The 26,906-nt window shown below is 45.7% G+C and overlaps 1 protein-coding gene across 2 annotated transcripts in view; it reads left to right on the top strand.

Annotated features, from left to right (window-relative positions):
• The window catches only part of kif26ab (kinesin family member 26Ab), a 67,791-nt gene continuing 40,885 nt past the window's right edge, over positions 1–26,906 (top strand). The window contains exons 1-2 of one of the 2 annotated variants that reach the window (XM_084012975.1): positions 1–533; positions 2,386–2,604. In XM_084012975.1, the coding sequence (XP_083869101.1) occupies positions 399–533; positions 2,386–2,604 (354 nt within the window). In that variant the 5' untranslated portion in view covers positions 1–398. Of the gene's footprint in view, positions 534–1,961; positions 2,175–2,385; positions 2,605–26,906 lie in introns of those variants that run through there. The other variant, XM_084012976.1, reaches the window with a different exon arrangement.

Consider the following 26,906-nt stretch of genomic DNA (forward strand, 5'->3'; position numbering starts at 1 on the left):
GGAGAAGAGGGGGGAGAGAGAGAGAGAGAGAGAGAGAGAGGCTGGAGAACAGAAGAGCAGCACTTGCACAGGGAGCTCCTTCGCTCTCAGACCCGCAGCGCTCAGAGACCAGGCAGCCTCGGGCTGGCTTGAAAAAAAAAAAGTATTTCACTTGGATGTGAACCTTTCTGTTGCATGCCGGATGGATTGTATTCCTTTACTGTCTTCTCGGACTACTGGAAAGCTCCTTATTTTACGCACACTTGCACGCCGAGCTCAGCGCGAGTCACTTGGATGTCCGGATTAAAACACCTTGCGGGTCTGTTTGGAGGGTTCGAGAGGCATGAATTAGATGGATGTACAAATGAAATAGGTCTCCCGAGGAGTGGAATATATTCTAGGCTACACTCGCAGCCCACATGGCTTTGCCAAACTCATCGGGGTCTCCCGGAGCTGGGAAGCCCAACCCCAGCGTCATAGACCTGGGGACAATCTTCGTTGACTCCGACATCATATTTGGATTTACAAGTCACCTGCTAAAGAGGAAAACAAAGGTAAGAGTACAACGAAGAGATGCTTTTATTTTGTATCTCATGTGTTTGTGTTATCCGATATTTAAAAGGAAGAAATGTTAAATAGTGACGTGGCAGACGAGTGATGCGCGTTGGACGACTCCTGCCGGGGATCCAGGACCTCTAACATCACCTCGCAGCATCCTCGGTCCCATCTCGGGCTCTCAATCTTCATCTCTGCATCTCAATCTTCGTCACTTTGTCCACTTTGCTGCAAATTAAAGTATATTTGACAACTATTAACTTTTATTCACCTAAATCATTTCTCGGCGTAGAAAAAGAAGACGCTCTCAATTAAAACCCAGCCGATTGAAATATGATAACTTATTGTTGGTGCGTTCACGGACTGTGAAGATGTAGCCTATGGGTAATCGTGATTTTAGTGTTTCTGTTTCCAAACACACGTTCTTTTGCAGCCGATATGAAATAAATGACAAAAGAAAATATATTTTGAACCTTTATATTTTAATTCCCCCCTTCGCGTCGTCTATTAGGATATTTGGCGTGATGTGCAACCACAAGACAAAGGACTGCGGACTTCCTTAAATGGGTCGTTTGAGGGCATACAAAAAGAGAACGTGTGGCCACTGTGGCTTACATCATCCACATGAAATATTCAAAGTTTACCAATTAAATATTTAACCTTTGTAGCCTACCTCCACCCTTCCAGTCCGAGATGCGTTTCTGTAGTTGGCCGGAGGATGGCGCCATACACTAACAGTGGCACTCATGCGTCTGCAGGGAGGCAACAGTTGCTGAAACAGAATCCAAATCATCTATTCTCTTCTATTTTAAAGGGTGGCCCTAAAGACCCTTTATCCAAAACCTAATACGAGGAGCGTAAAGCACCCTGAACTCAATGGATCTACCTTTTAATATGGAATTCAGCCAAGACAGTGAAGATGATGTCAGTGTTGGAGACTATACACATTCATCATTTTCTGAAAATAGAATATCAGTCTTCTAATACTTGTTAGCTATGATCACCCACATTTGGGCCCCCGAAAATAAACACCCGTTGAGCAGCCAACTCTGATTTATTCACACATATTGAATACATAAAGTCCAAATGGGTATCCCGAACTTTTCAGGAGGGCATTTGGAGAAAAGTGTAGAAAATGGTGCCATCTAGAATAGAGTCTGGGTTTTTTACTATTTCACCTAGTGGAAGCATCATGTAGCTTCAGTGGAGATCCAATACATATCGAAATATTTTAAATGAGTAGATTAATATCACTGTTGACACAGATATTTCAGAGTGGTGTGTAGCATTATCACAGCTCTCTAACCCCCCCTCCGCCTGCGCAGGAAAAAAGTTTTCTTCAGCCCTCCCATTCCAGGAGTAACACCGCCTCCTGAACACCTCATGTACCAAAAACTCCCCCGCTGTAAACTTATGGCACACACTCACCAGTTGCCTTTCGACCAGCAGCCCACTGGTCCAGTCCACTCTGACAGATGACCGGTAACCCCCGGCCAGCTCTCCAGTCCAGCCTTATGGCTCTGCCCTGCGTGTTTCACGAAGACGTTCTCCTGAAGGTGTAACCTTGCTCTGGGAGAATGAGCTCCTTTGGGTGCAAGCCTGCTCCCGATGGCAGGGAGCCCCACGGCCGCGTGTTCACTGTAAGTGTCTCCCTGCACGTGACCGGCTGTAGACGTAGGACCGTGTAGGTTAAAGGTGTCGTCGTCTCCACGCGAACGTTTTAAACGCGCCTCTCATTGGTGCGCGCGCGGACAGGTGCTCTGTTCAAACGAAACCGTTTGCACCCGAAGGTGTGACCTGTCGTCATCCCTGCAGGCGAACTTAACCCCGCTTTTCCCCCTCATGTTAAAGGTGGAGGGATGTCCGAGCGGAGAGTCTCCCGTCACCCCCAGGAAGAGACTCCACTCCGCGGAGGACGCGCGGTGCAGCAGCCGGCCTCCCCCCGAGGGCGCCGGGGCCGTTTCCATCTCCGAGTCGGAGGAGAAGGGCGGCTTTTGCCAGCAATGTCAAAAGAAAGTCGCGGACCTGAAGAGGCAGGCGCTGGCCCTGGCAGACCAAAACTCACTGAAGGTTGGTTCAATAACCCTTTTCCACACTCTTTCCAGTCCTCTTTTTTTGTTTCAAATGCATACTGTTGTGCACCTCACATCACCTAAGCTGCACTGCTATTGTACAGTAGGTCTTGTTTTCAAATCCAAACACGTGAGCAGCATTACTGTTGCCTTATGGCTTTTCTAGCCCACCTGCACCTGCTCTTAAAGCTGATATGTGGACAATGAAATCCAATCCTCCTTTGGGTTATAACTGTACTCTGGAAGGCTCTCACCATCCACTTGTAAAGTTGTTTATTGCATGCTCAACTTCAAATGCCGGCCTTGGATGTGAAAATGCGAAGCTTTTGAGACTTTGAAAGTGGTCCATTGTTTGGCGAAACAATGCTTATCTCTTTATTTTGCTGTTGGGTGTGGAGAGGGGAGGAGGTGGGGGGGGGGGGGGGGGGGGTCGGTGGAGTTGAAATGAGCGGGCAGCTCACATTGGAGAGCGAGGAGGAAGTTAAGTCCCAGTCGACCTTCGCTTTGCATTGAAAGTGTTCCTGTATGGCTGCTCCAGTAATTCCCACCGCTGTTAAATATAGGCCCTGAGACTGCTGTTGTTGTGGCGGGCCGGCTTTGCCTTCGGGTCGGTGCTCCTTTGTTGTCCCGTTTTAGAGAGAGCGAGTCCCAAAGTTGGATTGGATTACATCGCTTTAAGGTTCACCCCAAATCCCCCATCGCCCGGTGTTCATACGGGAGCAGGTAGACGGGGGACAGAGGGGGGGCATATCTGAAGCACCTGGGCTCTCTGTTTGGGACATCAGCATGTGTGGTCCAATCTTTGTTCTAAGCATATCAGATCTATGTTCAGGTATCAGGTAAGTTCACCCTCTAAACACATTAAGCCTACCCCTAACTGCCATTATCTGCCATGGGAACTGACCTCCCCTTTTTACTGTTGGACCCTCCAGCAGTTCTTTGTTGCCTTCACCAGGTGCTCTGTGCTGTAGAAAGAGATGGGAACTGCCCCCCCCCCCCCCCCCCCCCATTTTGCTCTTGTTGATGGCTAAATTGGGCCTTAATTCTGGGGTGACAAACGGTGATGGCAGGGTGCTCTTCTTGTACCAGGGTTATGGTATGCAAGGATAATAAAGCCATTGTCTTGAGTCTGAGCTGCCCACCTGTTGGGCCTCATAGGAGGGATGCGTCTATGGATGATTGCTTCCAAATTGCTTCCTCCGTGGAGGGAATAAGGTCAACGAGGTGACTCAGGTGGCCCGTCGGTGTGTCGGAGATCGCCGTACCTGCTGGGCTTCGGCCTGTGTTGTGTCTGTGGCCGGCATGGGAAAAAAACGAGAGCGGAGACTGTTTACCCGAGGTCCCACTTCCCCTCCCTCCCCATCCGCCGGCCGTCCCGTTGTATTTTTTGTAAAGAGGAAGTCGGCTTGGTCCCCAGACATCCCTCCCCCCCCCCCTCACCCAGACTGCAGACGTATTGTTTGAATACAGTAGTAAGAGCGAGTGGATAAAAATTCGAGGAAGATTGTTTGGGTAGAGTGAATGTGCTTTCGACATGAAAATCTACGAGGGGAAAGTCCACTGTTCACACACTGAAGCCTCCCAGACAGCCCCCCCCCACACACACACACACACTATAGCCTAGATGCGTGTGGGTGAACACTTGGCCAGCATTAGAAAACTTAAGCTGATTTATTATTTCTTAATGCATCCACATCTACTGGCAGCGATTTAAATATTTTTCACGCTTCCTGCCTCTAAGTGTCTGCTTCATTTCAAGAGTAGCAGTGCACATGGTCTTGTGTGTGACAACTTTTTCAAACTGTAAACTGTGCATGTAACTCTATTGCCCTTTCTGCACTTAATTTGCGATGATTTTCTAATTATACATATTTTATGACATTGTGATGAAGGCCTCAACCCCAAATTAACTTTGCTGAAATGATGTCCTCGAGCTACCACCCTTAAGTTTCCACGGCACATTTTACGTTATTCAGACGGCAGACTATTAAAAAAAACCTGGGGGGGAAAAATTGCCCTTTGCTAAAAGCCAGGTTGATACTCTTGACTACCTCCACACTGAATCTAATCAAGGGAATTCACCTATTAATTAGCATAATTAATACCTACAGTAAGGAATAACCTCAAAGCGAATAACAGACAGTCTGGATTCAATAATTGTAGACTGTGCTTATTGTGGCTGGACACATTGGCTATGTGAGGTATAATATTAAGAAAGACGATCACTTAAACCCCGACTTCAAAGAAACCAATTAGCCTCTTACTGTAATCAGAGGCTCTGGATTAGATCCAACCTCAGCACATAAAGGCTCCATGCTTTTTGTAGGTGTCTGACCTGACAGGGATACTTTGTATATTTGTGTGTGTGTTCTCATGAGATGAAAATGAGAGGAAAGTGTTTTGCCTGGGTCATCAAGCAGCTCATGAAAAAGTTAAGAGAGTGTCATTGACATCAATAGGTGATTAGGTCTGTATAGAGCCAGTAGCCTGGAGTCATTGTGACCTGTAAGGACTGTAATTCCTCGCCCGTGGCCAAGGCTGCAGCAGCTCAGGCCCCTCAGTCACAGTTTAGACAGACGCTCTGTCACTTGATATCTGTTGTTTGAAAAGGCTAAGCGTAATTATATTCGCTGATCCATGAGAGAGATGACATTCAGGGAGAATGGGAGCCAAAAAGAGTGTGGATGGAATAGGCAAAGAGGTGCATCGCTGTTGTGGTTCAAAGAACAAGTTGTACAAAGCTATTTTTTATTTTTTTGAAAAATGAGCTAATTCGCTGCTACAGTAGCATCTCTGTTCAAAGAAACAAAATATGCCTACTAACACATTTAAAGCTTTCTGTAATTAGCACACTACATCTTATCTATTTACAGTTATCTATTTTATAAGCTGCAGCTTCATATTTAACGTACAGATACGAGATTATCAAGTTTCTCATCTAATTCTCTGTAAGCAAATAAGCACATTTACCAAAATGTCTAACTATTCTTTTAAGATTTCAGGTGAGAATACATGTTTGTCCACCTCAAAGGCTATATGTAATGTATTTATTCATAATTTGGATACAATAAGTATATGAGGCACACAAATTAAACTCTGAGTCTGGCCAGAGCTAATCTTGTAATATGAAATATTTAGAAGGACCACCCATGGTGGGCATGGGATGGGAATGGGTCAAATAAACATTTAACCCCACAAGACCAGCGTTTGAGGCAGCGCGTCCCGCACATTAGGCCTCATCCAACAATACCTTCCTACGTTTTTTCTTTAAAGTGATGGTTTGGAGTGAAATGCACCCTAGGTAATTTCCGCCATAACATCCAGCCAAATACCACCTCAGAAGCATTTTTAGCGATGGTGATGGAGATAGGGCTATCAGCCGAATGGCTTAGTACTGGCGCTAATGGTACATTTTGTATATCTCATAAATTACCCCACTAATAATGCATGGAATGTTACCAAACTTCTGCAGTAGTACACATAGGGTCTGTACTCACAAAACGAGGCATTTGAAAGTGTGTAAGTACACCAGGAGTTTATTTAAAAGAACACTAGCCTGATAGCTTCTATCCTCTGTTGCTAACGCTAGCGCTGTGCTGACGCCACTTCCGTGTTTACCAAGCTCTTGCCGTCACGTGAGTTTCACGCGAGAGTATGAAACATTTTTGCTGAATTTTTATAAATACTTGTATTATCAGGTCAACACTTGTCAACACTTGCTGACCTGATAATACATGTCAAAAATGGAAAATGTCACGTTCATGTACACGAATAACGAGATTCAAATTTCATGACTGCCTTAAGACTGCGTTGGATAAAACTAAAGGTTAGCACATGGAAATAGATGAAATCTTTCCAATTTTCAAGCCACTGTTGTAGAGCAGACACACTGGGTTTGGTTTGTTGCAGAGACTGCAGGTCAGTGATAAAGTCAGCAGTGCAAACACCCGCTCATAAATACTGAGACCTATGAATATACAAGCAGTCTTGGACCTTGTGAGCTCCACTAGTACACTGACTGATTAACGGGGAATGTCCTGCAGGCCTGTGAGCGCTTGAACATTTGGATTAAGTTGAGCCATTGGAGGTTGGGGTCAGTTGCAGCCAGGCCTTACCTTTTGGGTGACCTCTGACCGCTGGATATGCGGTAACCGCATTTCAGACCGGGTCACTATGGAGATGAAGGAGTCATGAAGTTAAATCTCGATGACAGAGAATTAGCCGACCGCCAGCTAATCATGAATACTGTGCCCTGCTGATGTATGCACAATGTGTCCAAGCCTATTATGGATGGTGTGTACGAGTGTGACTATGAATCTGGCTGCAGGAATTAATTTGTACCATGGAGCCTTTTGCCAGTTTTTTCTTTTCATGCAGATTTCATAAATTATGGGACCAGTCATTTTCACAAACGACTAATTTGGATTCATGTTTGATTTGTTTCTGCTTTGTTAACAATTTGACCCTTGATCCACTTTATCTCACGAGCTATTAGTAAATCCAAATCAGGTTTTGTTTCCCCAAAGCAATGAAAAAAAGTCATCTTTGTCATGCAAAAAAACGTTTCCCAGCCCAAAAGTCAGGGACATTCTGAGCTTCCTTGTACACCACCATTTGTGTGCTTTTTTTTCCTAATGCATTTTGTGCCTGCTTGTCCACTTATGGATTTGTATAGCTGTCAAAGAAGAAATGGAGCCGGCAGGAAGGTTTCTTTGTATGTAATGTTACTGTGCACAGATGGGTGTTTGAGAGTAGACAAAGTGGCTGCAGATCTGCCTACCTGGCTACTGTTTCTCAGGCGAGTTGGGGGTGTTACGTCTCCTTTGTTGACTGACCTCTGACCTTTCTGTCAGCTCTCCCAGTCTTTATTGTGGGTTAGGGTTTCAGGGGGCTGACCTGGGCTGGAACAGGTGTACGCTGCCAGGTCCGCTGCAGGAGGGCAGACGGACGACAGGACAGAGTGACTGGCAGGCGGATGGAGGGGAGGCTAGAAAAAAAAACAGACCCCCTCCGGTTGTGAAACTTGAGCCAACGTAGAGTTAAAACAGACCGTGAAGATATTATTCTATTCACCTCCAAGCACCTGAGCCTCCGGAGCCCTCTGTGATGTGTACGTTGCGTGCCTGTGTGCCTGCTCAGCAGTGCATGCACACCGGAGAGCCTGGGAGGCTGGAGAATAGAGGAGACTCCCCCTCGCCTCATCCCTGCATGCAGTGTGACTTCTGCTTTATGGCATGTGGCTGTATAAACCACAGAGCAATAATCTGGTGTCAAGTGGTGCAGAGACCCAAGACATCAGTCATGGCGCTACCATGCCATACTCTTTCTGTGAGCCTCGGCAGCATGCGACCGTTCACTGCCAGTTTATCTCAAGCCTCCACAGCTGTAAGACTCCTCTTCATGTGACTGCATTGTGTTCTCTTCCTTTAAACCTTCTGTTAGTTCTTGATTTAAATCAAAACTTTGCTGTACTTACTGTACAGTATTGTTACAGTAGAGTGGACACAGTGGCATTGAAGAAAGGACTCTTTTTTTGGTTCAAGTACTACAGGAATTGTATCTGATGGAAATTCCTTCATCTCCTTTATTTTCCGCACTTCTCCACCTGGAACTTGCACAGTACATTCACAGTGCTTTAAATGTGGACAGTGGAACAACTCCGTCAGTAGTTAAAGGAGCGTAAAGAGTTTCTCATTCACTTTCCTGCCTCCAGATTTTCACAGCTGGTCTCGCTTTTCAAAGTGGCTGACTTTCACTGGCCGGGAACCTTTTTTTTTTCACTAACCTTCAGGCAGCTCTGGAATGAATGCCACATCTTCACTGTCTGCTGCAGTTTCATTTTACATCTTTAATTCCGTGAGCTGAAAGTGAATTGACCCCAATTGTTGCTGCCCAGACCGCTACTTATTGCAATTGCGTTGGTATATTGCTACAAGGCAGAGTGCAGGAAATGGGTTCAGGGTGCTCATATGCTAGGGTTGATGGGGTCTGGATGGAAACTAAGCTGCGGCAAGGCTGATGCTCATCGCCTTTCATCGAGAGGATGGTGAGGGAATCTGTCGGAGGAGGTTGAGGAATTCTCCACCTGGAATAACTGCCATTCCTGATGTCTGCGCTCTGCTGCTGGCTGCTCATGGGAGCAGATCCATGGCGGGCAAGATGAAACAGGAGCTGACTGAGGCTCCTCTGCAGATGCCCACTAACACACACACACACACACCTACACACACAAGTGAACCCATGCATGAGCTCAGGACTCAGAGACACACCCAGATGCAGAGTTTACCTATATGTGTCCTCTTCTGGCCATCTGGCCCTTTCTTGTGCGGCTGCATGCCACTGTAATGTCTACAGAGAGCCATCCAGATGTTCCCCCAGTTACCTGTCAAGGTGAGAAGAGCTATTTAGAGCTGCTTAGACGTGAGAATTTACTCTGCCGCCTTTAGTAATTGTAAAGGTTGCAGTGCCTCTCTCATTCACTAAAGTCAAATATGTAAAGTTGACCTATTATCCTTAACAGCTATTCAGTAAAGACGTTCAATCAAAGTGTGGGACTTGGGAGACCAGCTGCACCATTACCTTTGAGCTAATGAGAAAGCAGTAAGCTTCCAGAGGCGTCACGCTTGGTGGAGCGCCTTAGCTTTTCTTAAATCTCTGTAAATGATGGCCTGGAGTGGCCTGTTGCATTCACAAATACATGTTTCTTAACAAAGAAATGGTACCACGGTACAATGATAAAAAAAAAGAATGTCAACAATGTGTTGTTTAAACGTTAAGCTGCAGACAGAAGATAGCTCAGCTGAGTATAAAGACTAGAAAAGGTATAAACGGCTAGCCTGTCAAATGGTAGTGTAATGGTAAGTTGTTTTTACACTTCAGTATAATTATATAGTTTTATAGAAACATTTGTAATGTGTTCATTTGTAAGCTTTAATGTGCACCTTTGGATAGAGCTAGGCTAGCTAGCCCCCCCAGCGCGCGCTTCCATATGTGTAATGCTAAGAAGCTAGCTCCTAGCTAACGTTAACTAGCTGGCTAGCTAGCTTATGTTTGTGGCTTCATATTTAATGGACTTTCATGAGAGTGGCATCAATCTTATTATTATTCATGGAGAAAAAAAGGATTTATTTCACATTTACATATTGGAGCAAGGTATCAACCTTCTCATCACTCTCGTAAAGAAGTGCAAGAGCATATTTGCCAAAAAGATTAAATGTCCGTTAGCAACATATTCACGAGCATTGTGTAAATTTAGCATGTGTGGTCATTTTGAGTTAGCGCAATAATAAAGTATCCGTTTACAGGAGTTATTTACTGAGTGTTTTAAATCAGACGGGACTCGAGTCAGGCAATCAAAACTGAGGCCTCGTTTTGTTTCATTAGTGATCTTTTCACAGAATTCTTTGAATTACAGCACCGTACAATGCTGAGATTGGGACAACGCCTATGTTCTTTAGCTGTTTTTCGCCTTGTTCGTGTATTTGAAGAATGCTGCCATGCATAATAGCACTTGTCTGAATGGGTTTGCTGCTGTTTGGTGAAGGATCATGTGTTACAATGAGCCAGACTGAAATGAAACAATGGATCTGCTGTATAGGCTGACAGGGCGATGTGTTACAGCATACAGGTCTGCAGAGCATGAGAACGGAGCAAGAGAGGCAGAAATGTCAATGAGCAAAGGACACAAATGCAACAAGAAGTGTAATCAGTGGGGATTTAACGGTTTGACTTATTAATTTAGGGCAAGCGTGCGTGTGTCTATCTGAGTGTGTGCGTATGTATTTGTTTTATGCTCCTACTGCCCAACTCCATATGTCACGGCGAAGTGAGACATGCATGATCCAGGCAAAGTGCAGTCCATTATTGAGTCTTATATTGGAAAAACATAGTTGTTGAAATACATTTTCAAGACAGAACACAGACACTGAGGAGCACTGAGTTGGAGGTAATCTCCTGCTGGCTCCATAAAACGCACTCAATTGACAGCAGGCCTTGTGGTAGCAGACAAATCGCCCGGCTTATAGCAATGTGCTGAAAGAGGATGCCAGTGCTGTGTGTCCTTGCCAAGATGGATATGTAGACGGCAAACTCCGGGCTGTTTGGGTGTGGCTTCCTTGCTCACAGCAAACAGTGGATCAGTGGAATATGGTACCTAAGTTGGGGTTGGCGTTGTTTGTTTTCCTCTTTGGAAGATGGTAATGGAGCTTGTACTGCTTTTCACCTGCCAGCTCATTAGATGGCCTCTTTGGCAATATTTATTTACCCTCACTTTGGTGCATTGAGTGTTAGATGATGTAAGAGGGGTATATTTATAAGCTTAAATCTGGGATCAATATTTACAAGCAATTAGTAAAGCCTTCTCTGGATGGCCTTTGTCAAAGTGCCAGGAGAAAGGCACTTAATGAGTCTGAAGGTATGTTTAAATATGACATATTGTAATGGGTAATATTGCTGAAATTAAGACAATGCATGTGTTTGCCAAATACATTTGCACTTGATGTACAATTAACACACAGGTATTGTTATTATCTCATAACACTGATATTTTCAGCGCGTCAGCAAATAGTGGCTTATTTACACATCAAGCAGATATATGTAGGATGTATTAGCATTCACCTAAGTTGACTTGTGCTTCTTTGCTGTTTGCCAAATATTCACTCTCCTTTTAGCTCTGTTTTGATCTCCACCAACTCCTGAGGGAAATTCTCTTAAGCGGCTAAAAACAAGTAACTCATAGTTCACATATGGAATCAAAACAAGCTTCTTTCACAATGGTGTACTTAGCAAAGTCATTTATTTCTCTTTTGTTTGGGACTACTGGGTGCAATCTGACATTTCTTCCTAGAAGAGCCTCCCAGTGGCCAACAGTAGTAAACTGTGCAGCTGCTCTGTGAGTGCACCAGTGTGCTTTTATGTCATATTTCTATATATATATATATATCCGGGTGACAGTATGCATGCATCTCTGTGTTATTCTATTTGTCTTTGTGTAAAAGTAGATGGATTGTGATGGGTTGTGTTGTGATTGGTAGACGGGTTGTGTTAACCCGTCGTACCGGCCTCCCCGGCTACGCGTTGGGCCATTCTTTATCGTCGGGAGCTCATTCTGATATGTATATAGTGCTCCATAAATCCTGCCGCAGTGTGAAAATGCCAGTCAAAGTTCACGCTGCTCATGTTCATTTCATGCTTGAGCGTCCAGCTCCGTGAGCTAGGATGAGAGTGTGTATTGATGATGTGTGAATGTGCGTGTAAGTACCAGAGGAAAAAGGAAAGAGACCAGGCACATGCAGAGTCCCTCCATCCTTTCCACTTTGCCGCAGAAGTCATCCATCTCTCGGAACTTAACTGCTCCCAATTTATGATTGCATTATTACAGACTGTGTTTTATCCTCATTCCAAGACACAGGCCTGGTGGTGGTCTGGTTAATGGAGAAGGTGATGGAGAAGGTGACTGGCCAGCGCCATTACACTGGTACTCAGCAGGCCTAGCTTAAGGGGAGATTATGATGAGAATACACGCTCTCTTTAACTCTTTTATTGGCACTGCTGCCTTTTGGACTTGCTCCTGGTTTGGTGCTTGTATCAGGGTCTGACATTCATTCTGATTCAATATGATTGTTTATCATCTTTCAATTGAATCATGTCTTGATGACTTCGGAGATCCTGTGATTTGATAAGAATTCTGTTGATGGGAACTATTCACTTAATAAAGCATATATATATATATATATATATATACAATGACAATGATTGTGATAGAAAACATTGGCCATATAGCCCAGACCTATATATTCTGTTAAAATACAGTTAACTCAGTTATTAGCTGAATTGAAATGTATTGTTATATCTAATATATATCCAAAACCTCCGATTTGCACCAAAACATGTATCCCCTCTCAAGACAGGAGGCGCAGAAGAAATGAAGCGTAGTGTTTTGGTCCTCATCTTTCTTCCATTATTGAATGATTTGACGTAACAATTTGCCCGCTGACATTTGAAAGGAAATAGCATTTCCGAAACATTTTACCGAATGGCAGCAAAGTTGCTTTTAATCCCACGGAAAACTGTGTCACATGAGTTTCTCAATAGGCGGAACACTGAAAAGGTCAACTTCAGCTGCATGGATTTTCATAATGGATTTTCACCAGAAGGAAATATTCCAAGAAACAGTTGCAGGGTTGTTTGTGTGTGATTGGCAGGTGAGGAGGGGATTTTTGCACTTTTGAAAAAGCACAGAGAACTGAGATACTAGTGTTGCTACTTTCGCACTGCTTGACTTCACTTTATCATAAAAGAGAAGAGATTTTCATCCCTTCTTTGCTACATTCTAGTTAGTAAAGCCTCGAGTAAAGCCTTCCTGTACATGCCTGTCTCATCCAATGATTCGCTCAGATAAGCACAGCAGAGTGATAAACGTGAGAGACAAAGAACCACTTGAAAAAGTTGATAAAGTTGTGCCTTGTGCAGTGAGAAACAGTAGCAACGTGTTGAAAAGTTTGCTTTGGGGCTCACAGGAAAACACTAACCGAAGATAATTCGATGTATATTCACATCTTCAGAGATATACAGCACCGTCTTGAGAAACGATGCCATCTCCGGCTTCCCATTACTCCCAGCGGATGCTTGTGGAGTAAACCTTCCCCTGCCTCTCTCCCATGATCCAACTCTCCCATTAATAGATCCGTCCTTTATGCTTCCCCTCTTGTTACCGCCGCTCTATTTTATGATGTCACTCTCTCTGCTGAAGAGCTCGGGGCTGTTTTATCTCCTCTGTGTGTGTCAGGCACTTAAACTTAAACCTCTCTGTTTACGAGTCCCAAACTGCCTCTCCATCCTCTGTGTTTGCTGCTCAGTTTCAGTTCGGCATCACCCGTAAAAAGCACGGCTAGCCTCGCTGTTCCGTTGGGCCGCAGTGTGCAGACCCCCAGCTAAGTGCTGCCTGATTCCCATGCTGGGTGCGAGAAGTGAAGAGAGACTGTGAGAGTGTGTGTGTGTGTGTGGATTTGTATGTGTATGTGTTTATTCATAGACTGGTCCCTTTGGCCAAACTGAATGTGGTTGAATTGGCTTGGCATTTCATTCATGTTTGGATCTGTTTTCAGTTTGTATTTTGTTCCTACATGCTGGCATTTCTTTTTACTGTGTTTTAGGTGCACAACTGCTGCTGTAGTCGCTGTTGTTTACGACTCTAAATTTATGCATCAAATTCTATTTCGTGCTGACGCAGGAATGCCTTTGAACGTGTCTGTGCAACACGGAAATGCTTCCCTCCCTCGGTGAAAAGGAGGGAAGCTCTTGGGGAGCACACCTGTGTCTTTGGCCTTGGTGGATTCCTGCATGGCTTTACTGTTCGGGAGGGGCTGGATGCTACTGTTGACCCTTTGCTGTGGTCACTCTCTCTCTCTCATGTCCGCTGCAAGTCCACACACAACGTTGTGTGAGCTTTAGTTTGACATTTAAGTAATGTGTTGGTTTCCAGGGGAGGAGTTCATCCTCCAAAGCAATGCAGACCATTGTCATGATTCGACAGATGTAAGTCATGATTAACAGCTATAATACATTTATGATGTAAACATTTCCATAAGGCTAGCTAACATGAATTTGATGTTCTAAATACACGACTGGTATTTTCCCTGTTTTTTTCTCTTCTCTGCTGCTCCTGAACCCAAACACAGGTTATCATGCGCATGTATTCAGCTTGACATAAAACTGCCATTCATTCTGTGTGAGCATTTCTTCACCAAAATGTATTCACCGCTGTCACACGGTCATTACCACCTCCATCTAGCGAGACGTTGCCCTTCTCCTCCCTATTCTGTCCAACCACTGACCCCTCGTCCCACGCTGGGCATTTATGTCTTCATCTCTTTGTGAGTGGGAGGCTGTTTTGGCTGCGGCGTCCAATGGAGGGGTGAAAGCGGGGCACACTTGAACTCACACAGAAGCGGTCACTGGAGACCACATTTGAACTGGATTTGACCTGTCGGACAACAACTGATTTGTGCGTTTCCATCTCTTTTATGCATTTCTTATGCGTTCACATTCCCATCTAGAATCGGCTTACATCAGTGGTTGGTACCCATACTAAAAAAGCATTTCAGAGAGTGATTCCTACTCGAGCTGTTAAGTTATAGAGGGTGCAGTAAAATCCCTACAGTAGCCATTCAAAGTCATGGTGGCGCTTTGGGGATGCAGAGTTCGAGGCTCCTGCGGCAGCTGAACAATACTTAATTAGCTCATAAACAAAGGCTGGTGGGGGATCGGCGTGGGCAATCAAAGTGTCCCGCTCCTTTGAGGTTCCTCCCGCCGCCAACAAAGCCCCTCTAATGGCCCCGTCACTCCACTTGTTGTGTCTCACCGCGGTGTGCTTCCTGACGACATAAAAGGCTCACATTCCAAAAACGGCCTCGGACAAGAGAGGATACCCGTTCACACCTCCCCTCGGCCAGCGCCGCTCCCCACCCCACCCTTTCCTCTTGCTGCTAGATATTGACTTTGCTCCTTCGCTCACCTCCGCGGTGTATGTTTGGTTCCCCGTGGCGACCGTCGAATGCTTTCATCTCTCCCCTTTTCAGTCTTGTGTCCGTGACTTTGGTGGTCTGTTTTATTGCGCTCCTTTTGTGTGACGCCGAGTTGGCACGCCACGCGCGGGGGAGGGGGGAGGGGGGAAGCGCTCCACTGTGCCAGGTTCTGGGGAGGTTATCCAAGCTTGGCACGAAGACAGGTGTATAAGTGATGTGTGTGTGTGTGTGTGTGTGTGTGTCAGGTGTGTCTGCCTGCATGCCTGTGCGTCACAGTGGCTTGATGTCCATGTTTGTACAATACTGCGAGTGTGTTATTTTTTTGGTGTGGACACAAGGCCCTCTAAAGAAAACACACGTCCACTGCCAAAACGAGGATGGCCCGGCAGCAGGTCGGAGGCAATCTCTGCTTGTTTGTGCGACTGTGTTATCGTCTCCTGTTTCCTGTCAAAACAGGAAAAGACAGGGGCGAAAAATGGAGGCTTGGAAAAGTGCTGCCTTGATGTGTGTTGGCTGGAGGTCCAGCTCAGTCCGACGGTGACCCTCCTGGCTAGGAATAACAGACCCATTTAGGGCGTAACCTGCGGCGGGGATGCTTCATGGCGTTATTTTTATCACTTTTCACAAAGCACAGCGAGGGATGCTTTTCCCAGCTGTTGACACAGGTCTTGGGTCATTTTTGTCTCCAAAACACAGTGCAGGAGCAGCAGGCGGAGAGGAGAGAGGGAGACGTCCCATCTGGATGTGTGTCCCTTTGGCTGGCAGCCTCACATGATTGTGGTCTCTGTTTAGGAAGGGAAATCCTTTTTGACATTCTGTTAATCATGAAAGCGAGACACTCCTTTTCTTTGGATGATCCCTGGACCTCCATCACAATACCTTTTCCCGTCAGGCTGGAGTTGTCATGTGATTTTTATCCATCCATCACACATATTTGTAAATTCTTTACAACAGGATGGCACACACACACACACACACACACACGATAGCTAGTAAATGCTCTTTTATGGGGCGTAACTACGAGTACATTCCACACAGTGAAGTCAGCTATCTGTGTGGTTCAGGCGGCTTCCAGCGATGGCACGGCAGGTAAAAGCCCCGGCGTCTGCTGCGTTGTGGCTAAATGACAAGGCACGGACAGGCACGCTGCACAAACAGCTGATTAGGGAGCCAGCTAATTATTGACTGTTGAAAAAAATGATAACCATCTCGTGCTCTGTTCTGCTCACGGAGTCACTGTGTAAAACCAAGAGTTGCTCTCGTGAGGAATTCCAAGTGGTTGAAGGCAGAGTTAACTTTAGCTCTTTATGGGGTCCCTAAAAAAGAAAGAGCTGCTTGCACAAGAATGCTATTGTTAGATTGACCAGATTGCACCGAGTCGGATTTTTAGTTGTGTTTTTTTTCGCGGCCTGAGTGACCACATCTTTTACATAAGAAGGAATAGAGCACTACCAGATTTTGACCTCACGGAGAAGGATTTTTTTGTTTGTATGTGTCTTTGATGACTAGCAGAACATGAGACCCCTCAGGTAAACATCAGCGATGGCTCCTTCAGCACGTAGCGTCTAGAGTGGCAGCAGCGGTCTGCCCCTCTCCCCGTGACCCAGATTAAGATACGGCGTGTGCTTGTTGACTGGGGTCGATGTCATCAGCAGGGAGGTCAGAGTTCATTTGTCTTTCTTGACAGCCCTTCAGGTGGTGTTCCAGTGCTCCGGCAGAAGGCCACGCCAACGCTGACCTCCATGAGTCACACAATTAGTTACCCTTTGACCCTTCGGACCCACAATCAAACCCTGAGCATGGACCGGGCATGCTTCTGCATCCCCAAAACCACTTTACATATGACATGGTGTGTGTGTGTGTGTGTGTGTGTGTGTGTGTGTGTGTGTGTGTGTGTGTGTGTGTGTGTGTGTGTGTGTGTGTGTGTGTGTGTGTGTGTGTGTGTGTGTGTGTGTGTGTGTGTGTGTGTGTGCGCTGCTCCAAAGGGTAAAGATGTAGCCTGTGATTCAGTCTGACATGATGTAATAGCTTACTTGTAATACTTCAAAAATATGCCATTTGGAGCCGTGCACACAAATGTACACCCTCAACTTAATGATATATCTGGCTACGTTCCATTCTCCACTCATAAATATATTAAAAACATCCATTACTCTGGATCCATCTGCTGCAAACCGTATAGCTCTCTCCTCCTTGAGTGATTATTGTTATTTAACTGTTCTTAACTGTGAGTTTCTCATGCTCTTGAGTGCAGTTAAAGCGCATCACTCAAGGCTTATGCAGACAGACGGACTCAGATAAATGCCATCATACCCTTTAAGCAAAAAAAAATAAAAAATCAATCTCATCGCACACTGCAAGCTTTCCAGTTTCATTTTGTTTGACATCCTCCGTCCTCGCAGCGTGACTCCGAACACGCGATTCAGCTCTAACCCTGCAGCCTCCTTCTATTTCTCTCAGGACATCGCGTTTCTCCATCGCAACAAATCCCTCAACCCTCTCCAAGCTTTTCTGCATGCTGACATTTCATATGAGTAGGCAGAAACAAAGCCCCCCCCCCTCCCCCCCACGAAGAGCAAAATTCACGACGGAACTCAACAAAGCTGCCAACAACTCCAAGGTAATCTCTTTATTTTGCGATGTGAAATGACAGCAGTGACGTCCTTGTCTGCCCGTGTTGGCGTCCCTGCCACGAGAATAGAGACGGTTTTTGTAATTCGTTCTCTTCCCTGCGTTCGGGCGTGTTGAAGAAAGGTTAGATTGGTAGTCTCCTTCAGATCGCTCGTGTCAGCGATTCGTGCGACCGCTTAGTCGTGTAGAGGCTCGTTCAAACGAAGTTACAAAGACTTCGCAAATTGGTCCGCTTCCTGCTGTGTGCTGGAATGTGTTTGAGCATTTACCTCTATTGGTATTTTTTTTAGTCTAGTCTAGTCACTCTCCCAGTCTGTCTGTTGGTCAGTCTGATATACATCAATGATGATTCCTGCTGATTGTGGTGATCCCCTGACACCAGCAAGTGAAAATGTCCTGTCAAGCACCAAATCCATGCAAAAATAATGATATTTTCTGCTGATTAGAAAACGTTGAACAAAGATGGTGAGCACGGTAATCACCGTACCTGTTTCCATTTTAGCATTCAGCTAAAAAATAACACCGTCTATCAGAGACAACATGGCCGTTTCAGTTTGTTCAGCATTATTACAGCAATGTGTTCCATTTAACTTTGCGACTGAAAACATGAAATATAGCAGAATAGATTATTTTTTTCACATGAATTAATAGACATGAAAAGTGAATATTTTTAAGCCCATCCAATCCTCACCAACTCATTTGAATATTAAGTGAAACGGCTGGGAGTTGCTTTTTGTTGCGGGGGCCATAAGGCCATTTTCAGGATTCTATTGTTCCCCTGAAAAGACAAAGTGGTAAAATGTGCATGTGAAAACATTTTGATAAGCCATGCTGTTTCTAGGACGGTGAATGAAAATCCGTCCGACTCAGCAAGTGGATTAGTGCGCGCTGTAGTATAGTTCGGCCTACTTCCTTATCTCGCTGATGTTCAATTGAATATGTCTAGACATCTCAATTAACAAGAAAAAGAAAAAACAACAACAGCTCATGGTTAGTGCTTATCTAGCGGTACTCTCACCAGCCTTCAACAACTAGTTCACATAAACAGACAACAGTTTCCATTAATACAGCCCTTCCTGGCTGAAAGCCCGTGGCTGATGCTTAAATTTCTATTATTAGTGATAATTGTGTTCTCAGAGAAGTCATTGGCATGGTAATGACATCTTTCATGATAAATTAGTATTCCCCCTCTCTTCCTCTCTCTCTCTCTGCCTCACCTTCACCAGGCTGTTGCACAAGACTGATTCCGCCGCTCGCAACTCCGCCGCTCCATTGTTCTGCCGACACGGAGCAGCTTTGTGAGACACAAAGCATGTCACTCTCTGAGATAATGCGCGGCAGACTGGCAGCGGATGGGATGGGGACGCTCGGCACAGCTCACCTTGGCTCAGGATCATTTGTGTTCTGCTGTATGAACACGGCTAAGGAGCCAAAATGGGGGGAAGCAACCTTTTTTTCCGCTCGTGCTGCGGTCCCGTCGGCTTTGTGTCCCTAATCAGTCCCCCTGTTGCTCTCGCATCCATGCTGCCACGCGGGCCGCTAAGTGAAAATTGAGATGTCCGTCGAATTGGGGGGGAGGGTGCCATGCTCAACAATAACCACTTGCAGTGCCTCATTATGTGGCTTCACAGAACAAATCTAAAGAGTCACTCCATGTGTAGAGAGAGAGAGTGGGAGGGTGACTGAAACTCCAGCAGCAGCAACAAAAAAAAAACTTGAATATTTATACATCTTTATACATGGCAGCTTGCCAGCATAATTACTATACCGTCCAGAGGAGAGTGGAGAGAATAATTGTGGTAGAATACTCCACATTTCACCTTGTCATCACTTTCATACCGCTGGATTTTCACGACTTGGGGTACGCGTGCATTTTTGCACACAAGTTGTCCTGGATGAAATATTGCAATGAACATATAAAATGAGGCCTTATTTTTTTTATGTGCCGCTTGGCATATTAAATGTTGATCTAAAAATGATTAATTCTTATCATGTTGTTGATGTGTAGATTTATTTTTTTTTCCATTATGGGATCTGAAGGATGTTGATGAAGATACCGTATGCAATTACTTCTGTTTGAGCATGAGTAACTCCCTTTGCATTTCCCTTTGATAATTAAACATTCTCATGCACACTCGCACGCCACACGTTACCCTCCGTGTGGCTCAGGGAATCCTCGGATGGAGATGAGTTGCCATAAGCTTCAGCGGCAGTTTGTTTTCTCTGTAAATAAACCGCAGGGAACTGGGAATGCTCCGTTTCCCAGTCCAAACGTAAAAAGCCCTTCCCGCAGAACAAACTGTGGTGAATGCAGCTCTCTTGGTGCGACGGTTCAGTCGGAGGAAAAGCAGGTGGCTGTCATCACTGGGTTCAGACTGAATAGAGGTTTGAAATGCAAGTGAAGTTGTGGTTTGGGGCTATTGGAGGGAACTATTGTATCAGGATCCTCTGTGCTGCCGTGAGTGTTTTTAGAGTGGGCTCTCAGACAAAAATAGATCTCTCAACGAGCTGCAGTGGATGGATACCGAAAACTGTTTCAGCTTCAAACTGCACTCTAATGAGGGCTTTGCTATTGTTTGGAACAGTGGCGACATTTCGGTTCAGTTTTAGCTTTTAAATGCCAGTGGTCATATGTTTTTTACCCCTTGTATACCTTTATCTCTAGCATTGCACTCTGAAAACGTACCAGATGTTTTTTTACACCCCTTACCTTGTTTCCAACCTCCATCCCCTTTCTTACCCCCTTCTGTCCTTGCTCTCACCTGCAGTTTACGGCAACATCTGGCTCCTGCCTCTCCAGCTCGCCTGTTGAATTTTTCATTATGTACTCTTTAGTTTTTTTGGTCCATTTCCACGGGCGAGCCTGGAAGCGGAAGAGAAAAGAAAGTACCTTGAGAGCATCTCTGAGCCAAAAACCAGCCATTCTAATTAAAGGTGCACAATTGTCGGTGCAAGAGTACATAAACACAATCCACCGCATCCCCGGCGAGGACAGCATAGCAAACAGGCCGGCTGCTGTCTGAAGTGTTCCACAGCAGCAACCGTACGGGCAGGGAAGTGGGAACTGTGTATTTGTTTATCCGGTGATGCAGCTGAGCGTTACTTTTTCACTAATGACAACAACTTTGGAGGGATAGTTTGTGTTGTTCTCTCCGGTGCAAGCCAGAGCATCGTTCCATCTCTGGGATCAGGTTTTTATTGACTTGAAGTAATGGAGACATCTTTGTGGCAGTTTGGTCCGCTGGCGAGTCCGGATCGGACCTCCCAACAGCCTGACCTCTGACGAAAGCCGAGGAAAGCTTGACAGATCTGGGTCTGGGACATGAAGGCTGCCTTGGGTCCACAGAGGAGGGAGGGATGGAGAGAGAAAGAGAGAGAGAGATGTTGGAAAGGGGCGAGTGAGAGAATGAGTCTGTCAAAACAGTCTGAAAGGGCCTTGTTTTCTTTTTGTGTGTGAGTGAACAGGAAAAGGTAATTAACTGGCCAAGTGGCGAAAGGCTGGAGTGATGGATGGGTGTGGTGAAGAGAGACAGCCACACAAGGGGACACACACACACACACACACACACACACACACACACACAAACACGTCCATTCCTCCCTCGTGGTTTAGTGAACCTTTTATGTAGTTACAATTTGATCAAAACATGTACAGTATGTGTCCCTCTGCCTTCAGTAAGTGGAGCTCCCGGCCCTCCCACCCTGATGAATGACTCGACCATATGGAGTGGTGACACATCATCATGTGAGGTCATTAATGATTGCAGGGCGGTTTGGCAAAGACTCATGAGCGATTACGTCTTACTCTGTCTATCTTTAACCTGAGGGTCAGCAGGATCTATAGCCTTTTTTTTATTTTTGTATTTTGGATGGACAGCAACATCTGTGTTTGTGGATGACAGCAGAATCTGCAGGCTATACTGTGCAAGTGAGTCCCAAAACAAAACGTCACACTAGATCTTATCAGGATATTCGAACTAAAGGTCACAACTACAATTTGTAGGAAATCATGCATGCTCATTCCAGGAGGGGATTAGTTTGACCCCTGTATTAGGACGTGTCACGGGCGATATTCTGGACAGGTGGGGCTATCATGAAAGTGTCACTAAGGGGTAAAGCCTATTTGCATTTTCTGTCAGCCATTCACTGACAGTTAAAGGGAGGAAAGGAGTAAATCACACCGGGCAGACAGGCTGACGTCTGAGCTCCTCGGGAACAGATGCTTGATACAGGGAGACCTGGCTGCTCCTTCAAGGGAATTACTGATGCAAAAATCTGATGCACTTCTCTAAACAAGGTAATCGTCTGTTTGATCTAAATACGCGGACGTGTGTTCATTCAATCATGATGTGTTGTTGACTTTGGAAGTAAGCAGTTTGTCTTCGAGACGGTAACATCATTTTGGTAACGTCCTCTTATCTCTCTGGGAAAATGTAATATTGCAGAGGCGAGACGCTGAATATTCAGTGTGCTTCAATTGGTGCTCTTTTCTTTGGGTGTTTCACGTTTATTTAACCATGAGGCGTTCCTGCGATTTGCAAAAGTAAAGAGAAAGAGGAGCAGTGAGAGAAGCCTCAGAAAAGCAAATCTCTCACAAAAGCTTATATTCAGATAATGTGATGAGAGTCTAAATGTAGTTTGACGTAGACAAAAGCCAAATGTCACATGAGAAATGCAGGGAAACACAGCAGAGATATTTCATGGTGATTTGATGAAATCTCATTGTGTTCCAATAAAAAGCCAAGAGTGACAGAAAAATTCGGCTTCTCCACACTACGGGGGATGAACGGATTCAGTGGTGCGACAGTGCCGTGTGCTTTTTTGTCTGAGGCAGTATTATGAGGTCGGTAATGACAGTGTTGCAGATGCCGGCACTTTGTTTGGTGGGGAAAGTCTCATTACAGGTCTGTTTAATCTTGTCAAGTCAGCAAACAGGGGCAAACATCTGTTTAATGTGATTTGGTGAGCCGTCCTGTTTTTTGTGTTCTACCAAAGGCATTCCCACAGAGTTAAATAGCATGCTAGTGTGACATCCTGAGTCATTGTCTTCTCTGCCTCCGAGCAGGCAGTGGTTAAATTTAATGGTCTGTATCCCCAGATCTGCTGCTGCACTAAAAGCTCTACCTGATATCTAATCAGAGTCCACGGGCCTTCCATCTCTCCGCTCCTTCAGGGGATCCGAGTCGAGTCAGCTGGCTTGAAGGTCGAGGTGTTGGGAACTGTTGAGAAGGAGCAGGGGGCAGAGGGGGGATTACACCACTGGATGTGTTGCTTTCATCCCGGGAATGTAATCTGCCTTAATGCCCTGTGCTCACCCAGGGCAAGGCCGGCAGCTGTGCTCGTATTTCTCCTGACTCGGCTGTCAGGGTTGAGCTGGGCTACCTGTGGGAAAGCAGGCCTGCTGGAAGGTCTCGTCCTCAGCCCCGGGATCTGGACTGCAGTGGCTCCCGTGGTTTATTGGTGGGGGCCCAATCCCTCATAAACGTATGGAGCCGGTGTGTGGTCAGGGTCAACACTGTCTCAGGCCAAGTAAACAGAGAGCGGCTCAGTCGCATCCTGACAGGGAAGCAGAGGAAGGTGAAGCAGGGGAGTTGAAAGGGCATTCGAGTTGGCAGCTGCTGTGTGGTCTGGACTTTACAAGAAATGCAGTCATAGGAAGTAATGAAGAATTGCAATGTGCAAAAAACCTGGTGAGAAGAAAATGTAGTGAGGACAGATATAAAGCAGCGTGGAGTTGTGCTGACTGTTTTTGGAGGAATGTTTCCATAATAGTGGAATAATAAAAGAAAAACCTGAAAGGGGAAGGAAGGAAATTTTAATCATAAAGTCAACTTTCTGAAAAGAAAGTACACAGACGATTAGTCTCATTGCTACAATGCCAGTTCTGATACTGGTCAAATTGCACTAAACTGAAATAAGAAAGTAACACAGTTGAGACAGGAGGTGACCGCTCCAGTATGTGAGAACTTTTCACTTTATTTCTTCTCAGCATAGATGCACATTGATACAATTTTTGCTTCATTCCTTTTTCTGCTCCGGCTGGTGACGGGAAACTTAAGTCTGGGAAATATCGGTGGGGCTCAACCGGAATAGAAAATCTGGTTTCCCAGGGTATTTTACTTTCAACGAAGCGTGCCTAAAAGTCTCGGCTTGCGAGGAGCCTCATGCATCTCAAATCGCTTTGACCTTCCCCTTGATTTAAGTCCGCTTGCTATATCCGGCCCGGCGCTTGACATCAGAGGTAGATTAGATGCTGAATGCGGAAAACAATCGGGAGGCAGTTTCACTTTGCCGGGTTAGAGGAAAAAGGTGCGCCGGCGAGAGACGAGGTAAATGAGGTGTGATTTGAGGAAGAAGCCTACGCGTGGTTCGGTTTTTTGCGCCTTAAGGAGGCATGGGAGAGAAATCATGCACATCTTTCTGCCTGTCTCCTCATCCATACGGTAAGTGGTTACGGCTGAGCTTGTTTCCATCAGCCTCTGGGCAAGGGCTGTCTGTGATGACACTCTCCATCAACCCGGAGAGACAGTCAGTTAGTCGGGTGGCTCTCCCTCCTGCTGCTGCTGGTTTTCATCACAGTTAGTGTGGGGCAGAGACAAACTTAGGTCTCTAAGGACAGTGCCGGGCTCATTCCAAGGGCAGGGCTTTCTCTCCCCCTGTGCGCTCGGCACACCTCCTTTCCATAATAAGGCCATAGCATCTGACTACATTCGTCCCCAGAGTTTAATAAAGATCAGTGCTGACAGGCAGTAAACCAACACAACCACCCACGAGCCTCCAGGCAAGGGGCCACAACCCTGGCCTACCTCCCCTCCCACCTCTCTTTTCTCTCTCCGTCCTCATATCCTCGCCCGTGCAGTTTGAATCTCTCCCCGGATGAACCTCGGGTCGAAAAACCAAAAGCCGTCTCCCACATTTGAGGAGTCCGAGCCCCGAAGTCGCTCCGCGCCTCTCAGGAATGCTTTGGTTTTGTGTGGATGCCATGCGTTACATGGTTCTGCCCAGCAGTGCTGCTCTTCACACCCACTTGCACCTGTCAGTAATAGATCATATGGATGATAAAAGAAACAATATGGCTTCGAGGTCAGGCGCGCCCATGCGTCGTATGCATTTTCCCTCTTTATGCTGAGCTCTCAAACGGTTCGCTTGAAGGTGGGAGCAAAAACACAAGAGGAAGCCGTCCAAGCTTGTAACTGCACGGTGACTTTTCAGCAACTTTCACTGTTAGAATGCTGTCTTTTTTATATCCAAACCTACATTCGTGACTCATGCATCATATCGAGATGGATTCCGTGGCCTTCTCCTCCGCATCCCCTCACATCATCATCCTCATCATCAGCTCCATCATCCTCATAACCCTCGTGGCCCGGACCCTTTATTCAGCGCGCCGGGCATAAAGATCACAGACAGCTTTACAGGAGAAGCCGGCGCTCTCTAACCTCCAGCATGCTAACTGAATAGCAGATGGGCTCAGCTTTGTGTGTCTTTTTATGAGCTCCCCTAAATCAACACCTAACAATGCACGGCGAGAGAGAGAGAAATTGATTTCTTCCATCCACCAGTGCCCCGAGGTGGGTAAAGGGGGTGGTCAGGGGGTAAAGGGTGAGGGAAGGGCGGAGTTGACTGGTTATGACTTTGTTTCAATTTCCTGTCTAGGAAGCATGTACAATAAGCCAGACTAGACTGTGACAATAGCAACCAGCAGTGTTTTCTCCAGCTCCAACTTGCCATTTCACCTTATTTATTTATGTCGGGTCGTGTGCATACATTTCCCGCCTGAGCGTTTAAGTAGAGAATGTTTACGTGCCAGGGTCTAGCGCCATTAGATATCATTTTTTTAAAAGCTCTATCATAGCATCACATTTCTATTATAAGCTTCTTACATTTGCATCCTCTTGATTCCATTCTGCACTTGATCTGCCGTCAGCTCATCGTTCGTTGTGAGGTTTACGGGGTTTTCTGTTTCTTAGTTAGGCTTGCATCCTGTCCATGCGTAAAGTAAATAGCCAATATCATCAACCAGAAGCACTCAATCAACGTAGGGCCAGCCCATTTACAGTCCTGCGCACGATTTTCCTTTAAGTAAAGCGATGATAGGAGATTATGATGATCCGGTGGATAGCGCTTTCTGTCCATTTTTTTGAGAGTAAGGGAAATGTACAGATGATATGTGCCCACTCTTCTCGGCTGTGTGGGAAGGTTGCGTGATCATATTATTAATTCTGTGGGTGTTTGCGGAGAAAGGTCATCTAAAAGTCTTTGTATTGAGCTGCTTTCACGGGGAGGAGATTTAGAGTCCCTCGGCCTGCCTCTTTGGTCTCCGGGTCTATTGGGTTAGCTGTATTAAGTGGCACTACATTAGGGCAGAGGATTGCTGTTTCCTCACTGCTTCACTCCTCGTGATCACCTCCGAGGTTCCACGAAGCAAAGGCCTCATAAACATTTATGTATGGGTTGTGGGCTCCTGTCTTAGGCCACAGCTCCACTGGGCAGGAGCCCTGTGGCCCTTTATGCCTCTTAAGAGACTGTGTTGTTTGTCTATGTGTGTGTGTCTTTGTTTCCCTAAAACACAGAGAAAGTTATGTTCTAACCTCACTCAGGGTTTGAATAGTTCATTGATTGCTCAGCGTGTATCCGGTTTCCTGGAGGAGGTAGTTATTTTCACATTCAGTGGCTTATCATATGTTTTCATGCTGGGACATTTATCATATGTAAATTGTATGGCTTTGGGCACCGGAGTCTCCATAGCTGTTGTTTTCGTTTCTCATTTGCCCAAACAGAGACGGACACCCCGTGGAGCCTTCTTAGAGACAAAGTGAAAGGACAAAACTCCACTGGGAACCTTCACTAAAAGCAGTAATAAGCTGAAATCTGCTCGGCCCTCTTATTTTGAAAGCTTCAAAAATAGAAGACCACATTTCACTTTAATCTCTTTTTGTTAAGAATGTCTCTGTGGGATTTTCAAGTAATCCCTCGGAGCCTTATTTCCGAGTTGTCTCCTCACATTTACGTTGTTTGGTGAACCTGATTCAGCGGTCTTCAATTGCATGCAGACAAAGTATCTCAGTCTAAACAAACAACCATCCTGAAAAAAAATCAGGAAGTGGTTAAAGCAGGGGTGTGAGGGTCCCGGAGGGCCGTCGGG

This window comes from Eutrigla gurnardus (assembly GCF_963514095.1).
Source record: "Eutrigla gurnardus genome assembly, chromosome: 7".
Classification (NCBI taxonomy): domain Eukaryota; kingdom Metazoa; phylum Chordata; class Actinopteri; order Perciformes; family Triglidae; genus Eutrigla; species Eutrigla gurnardus.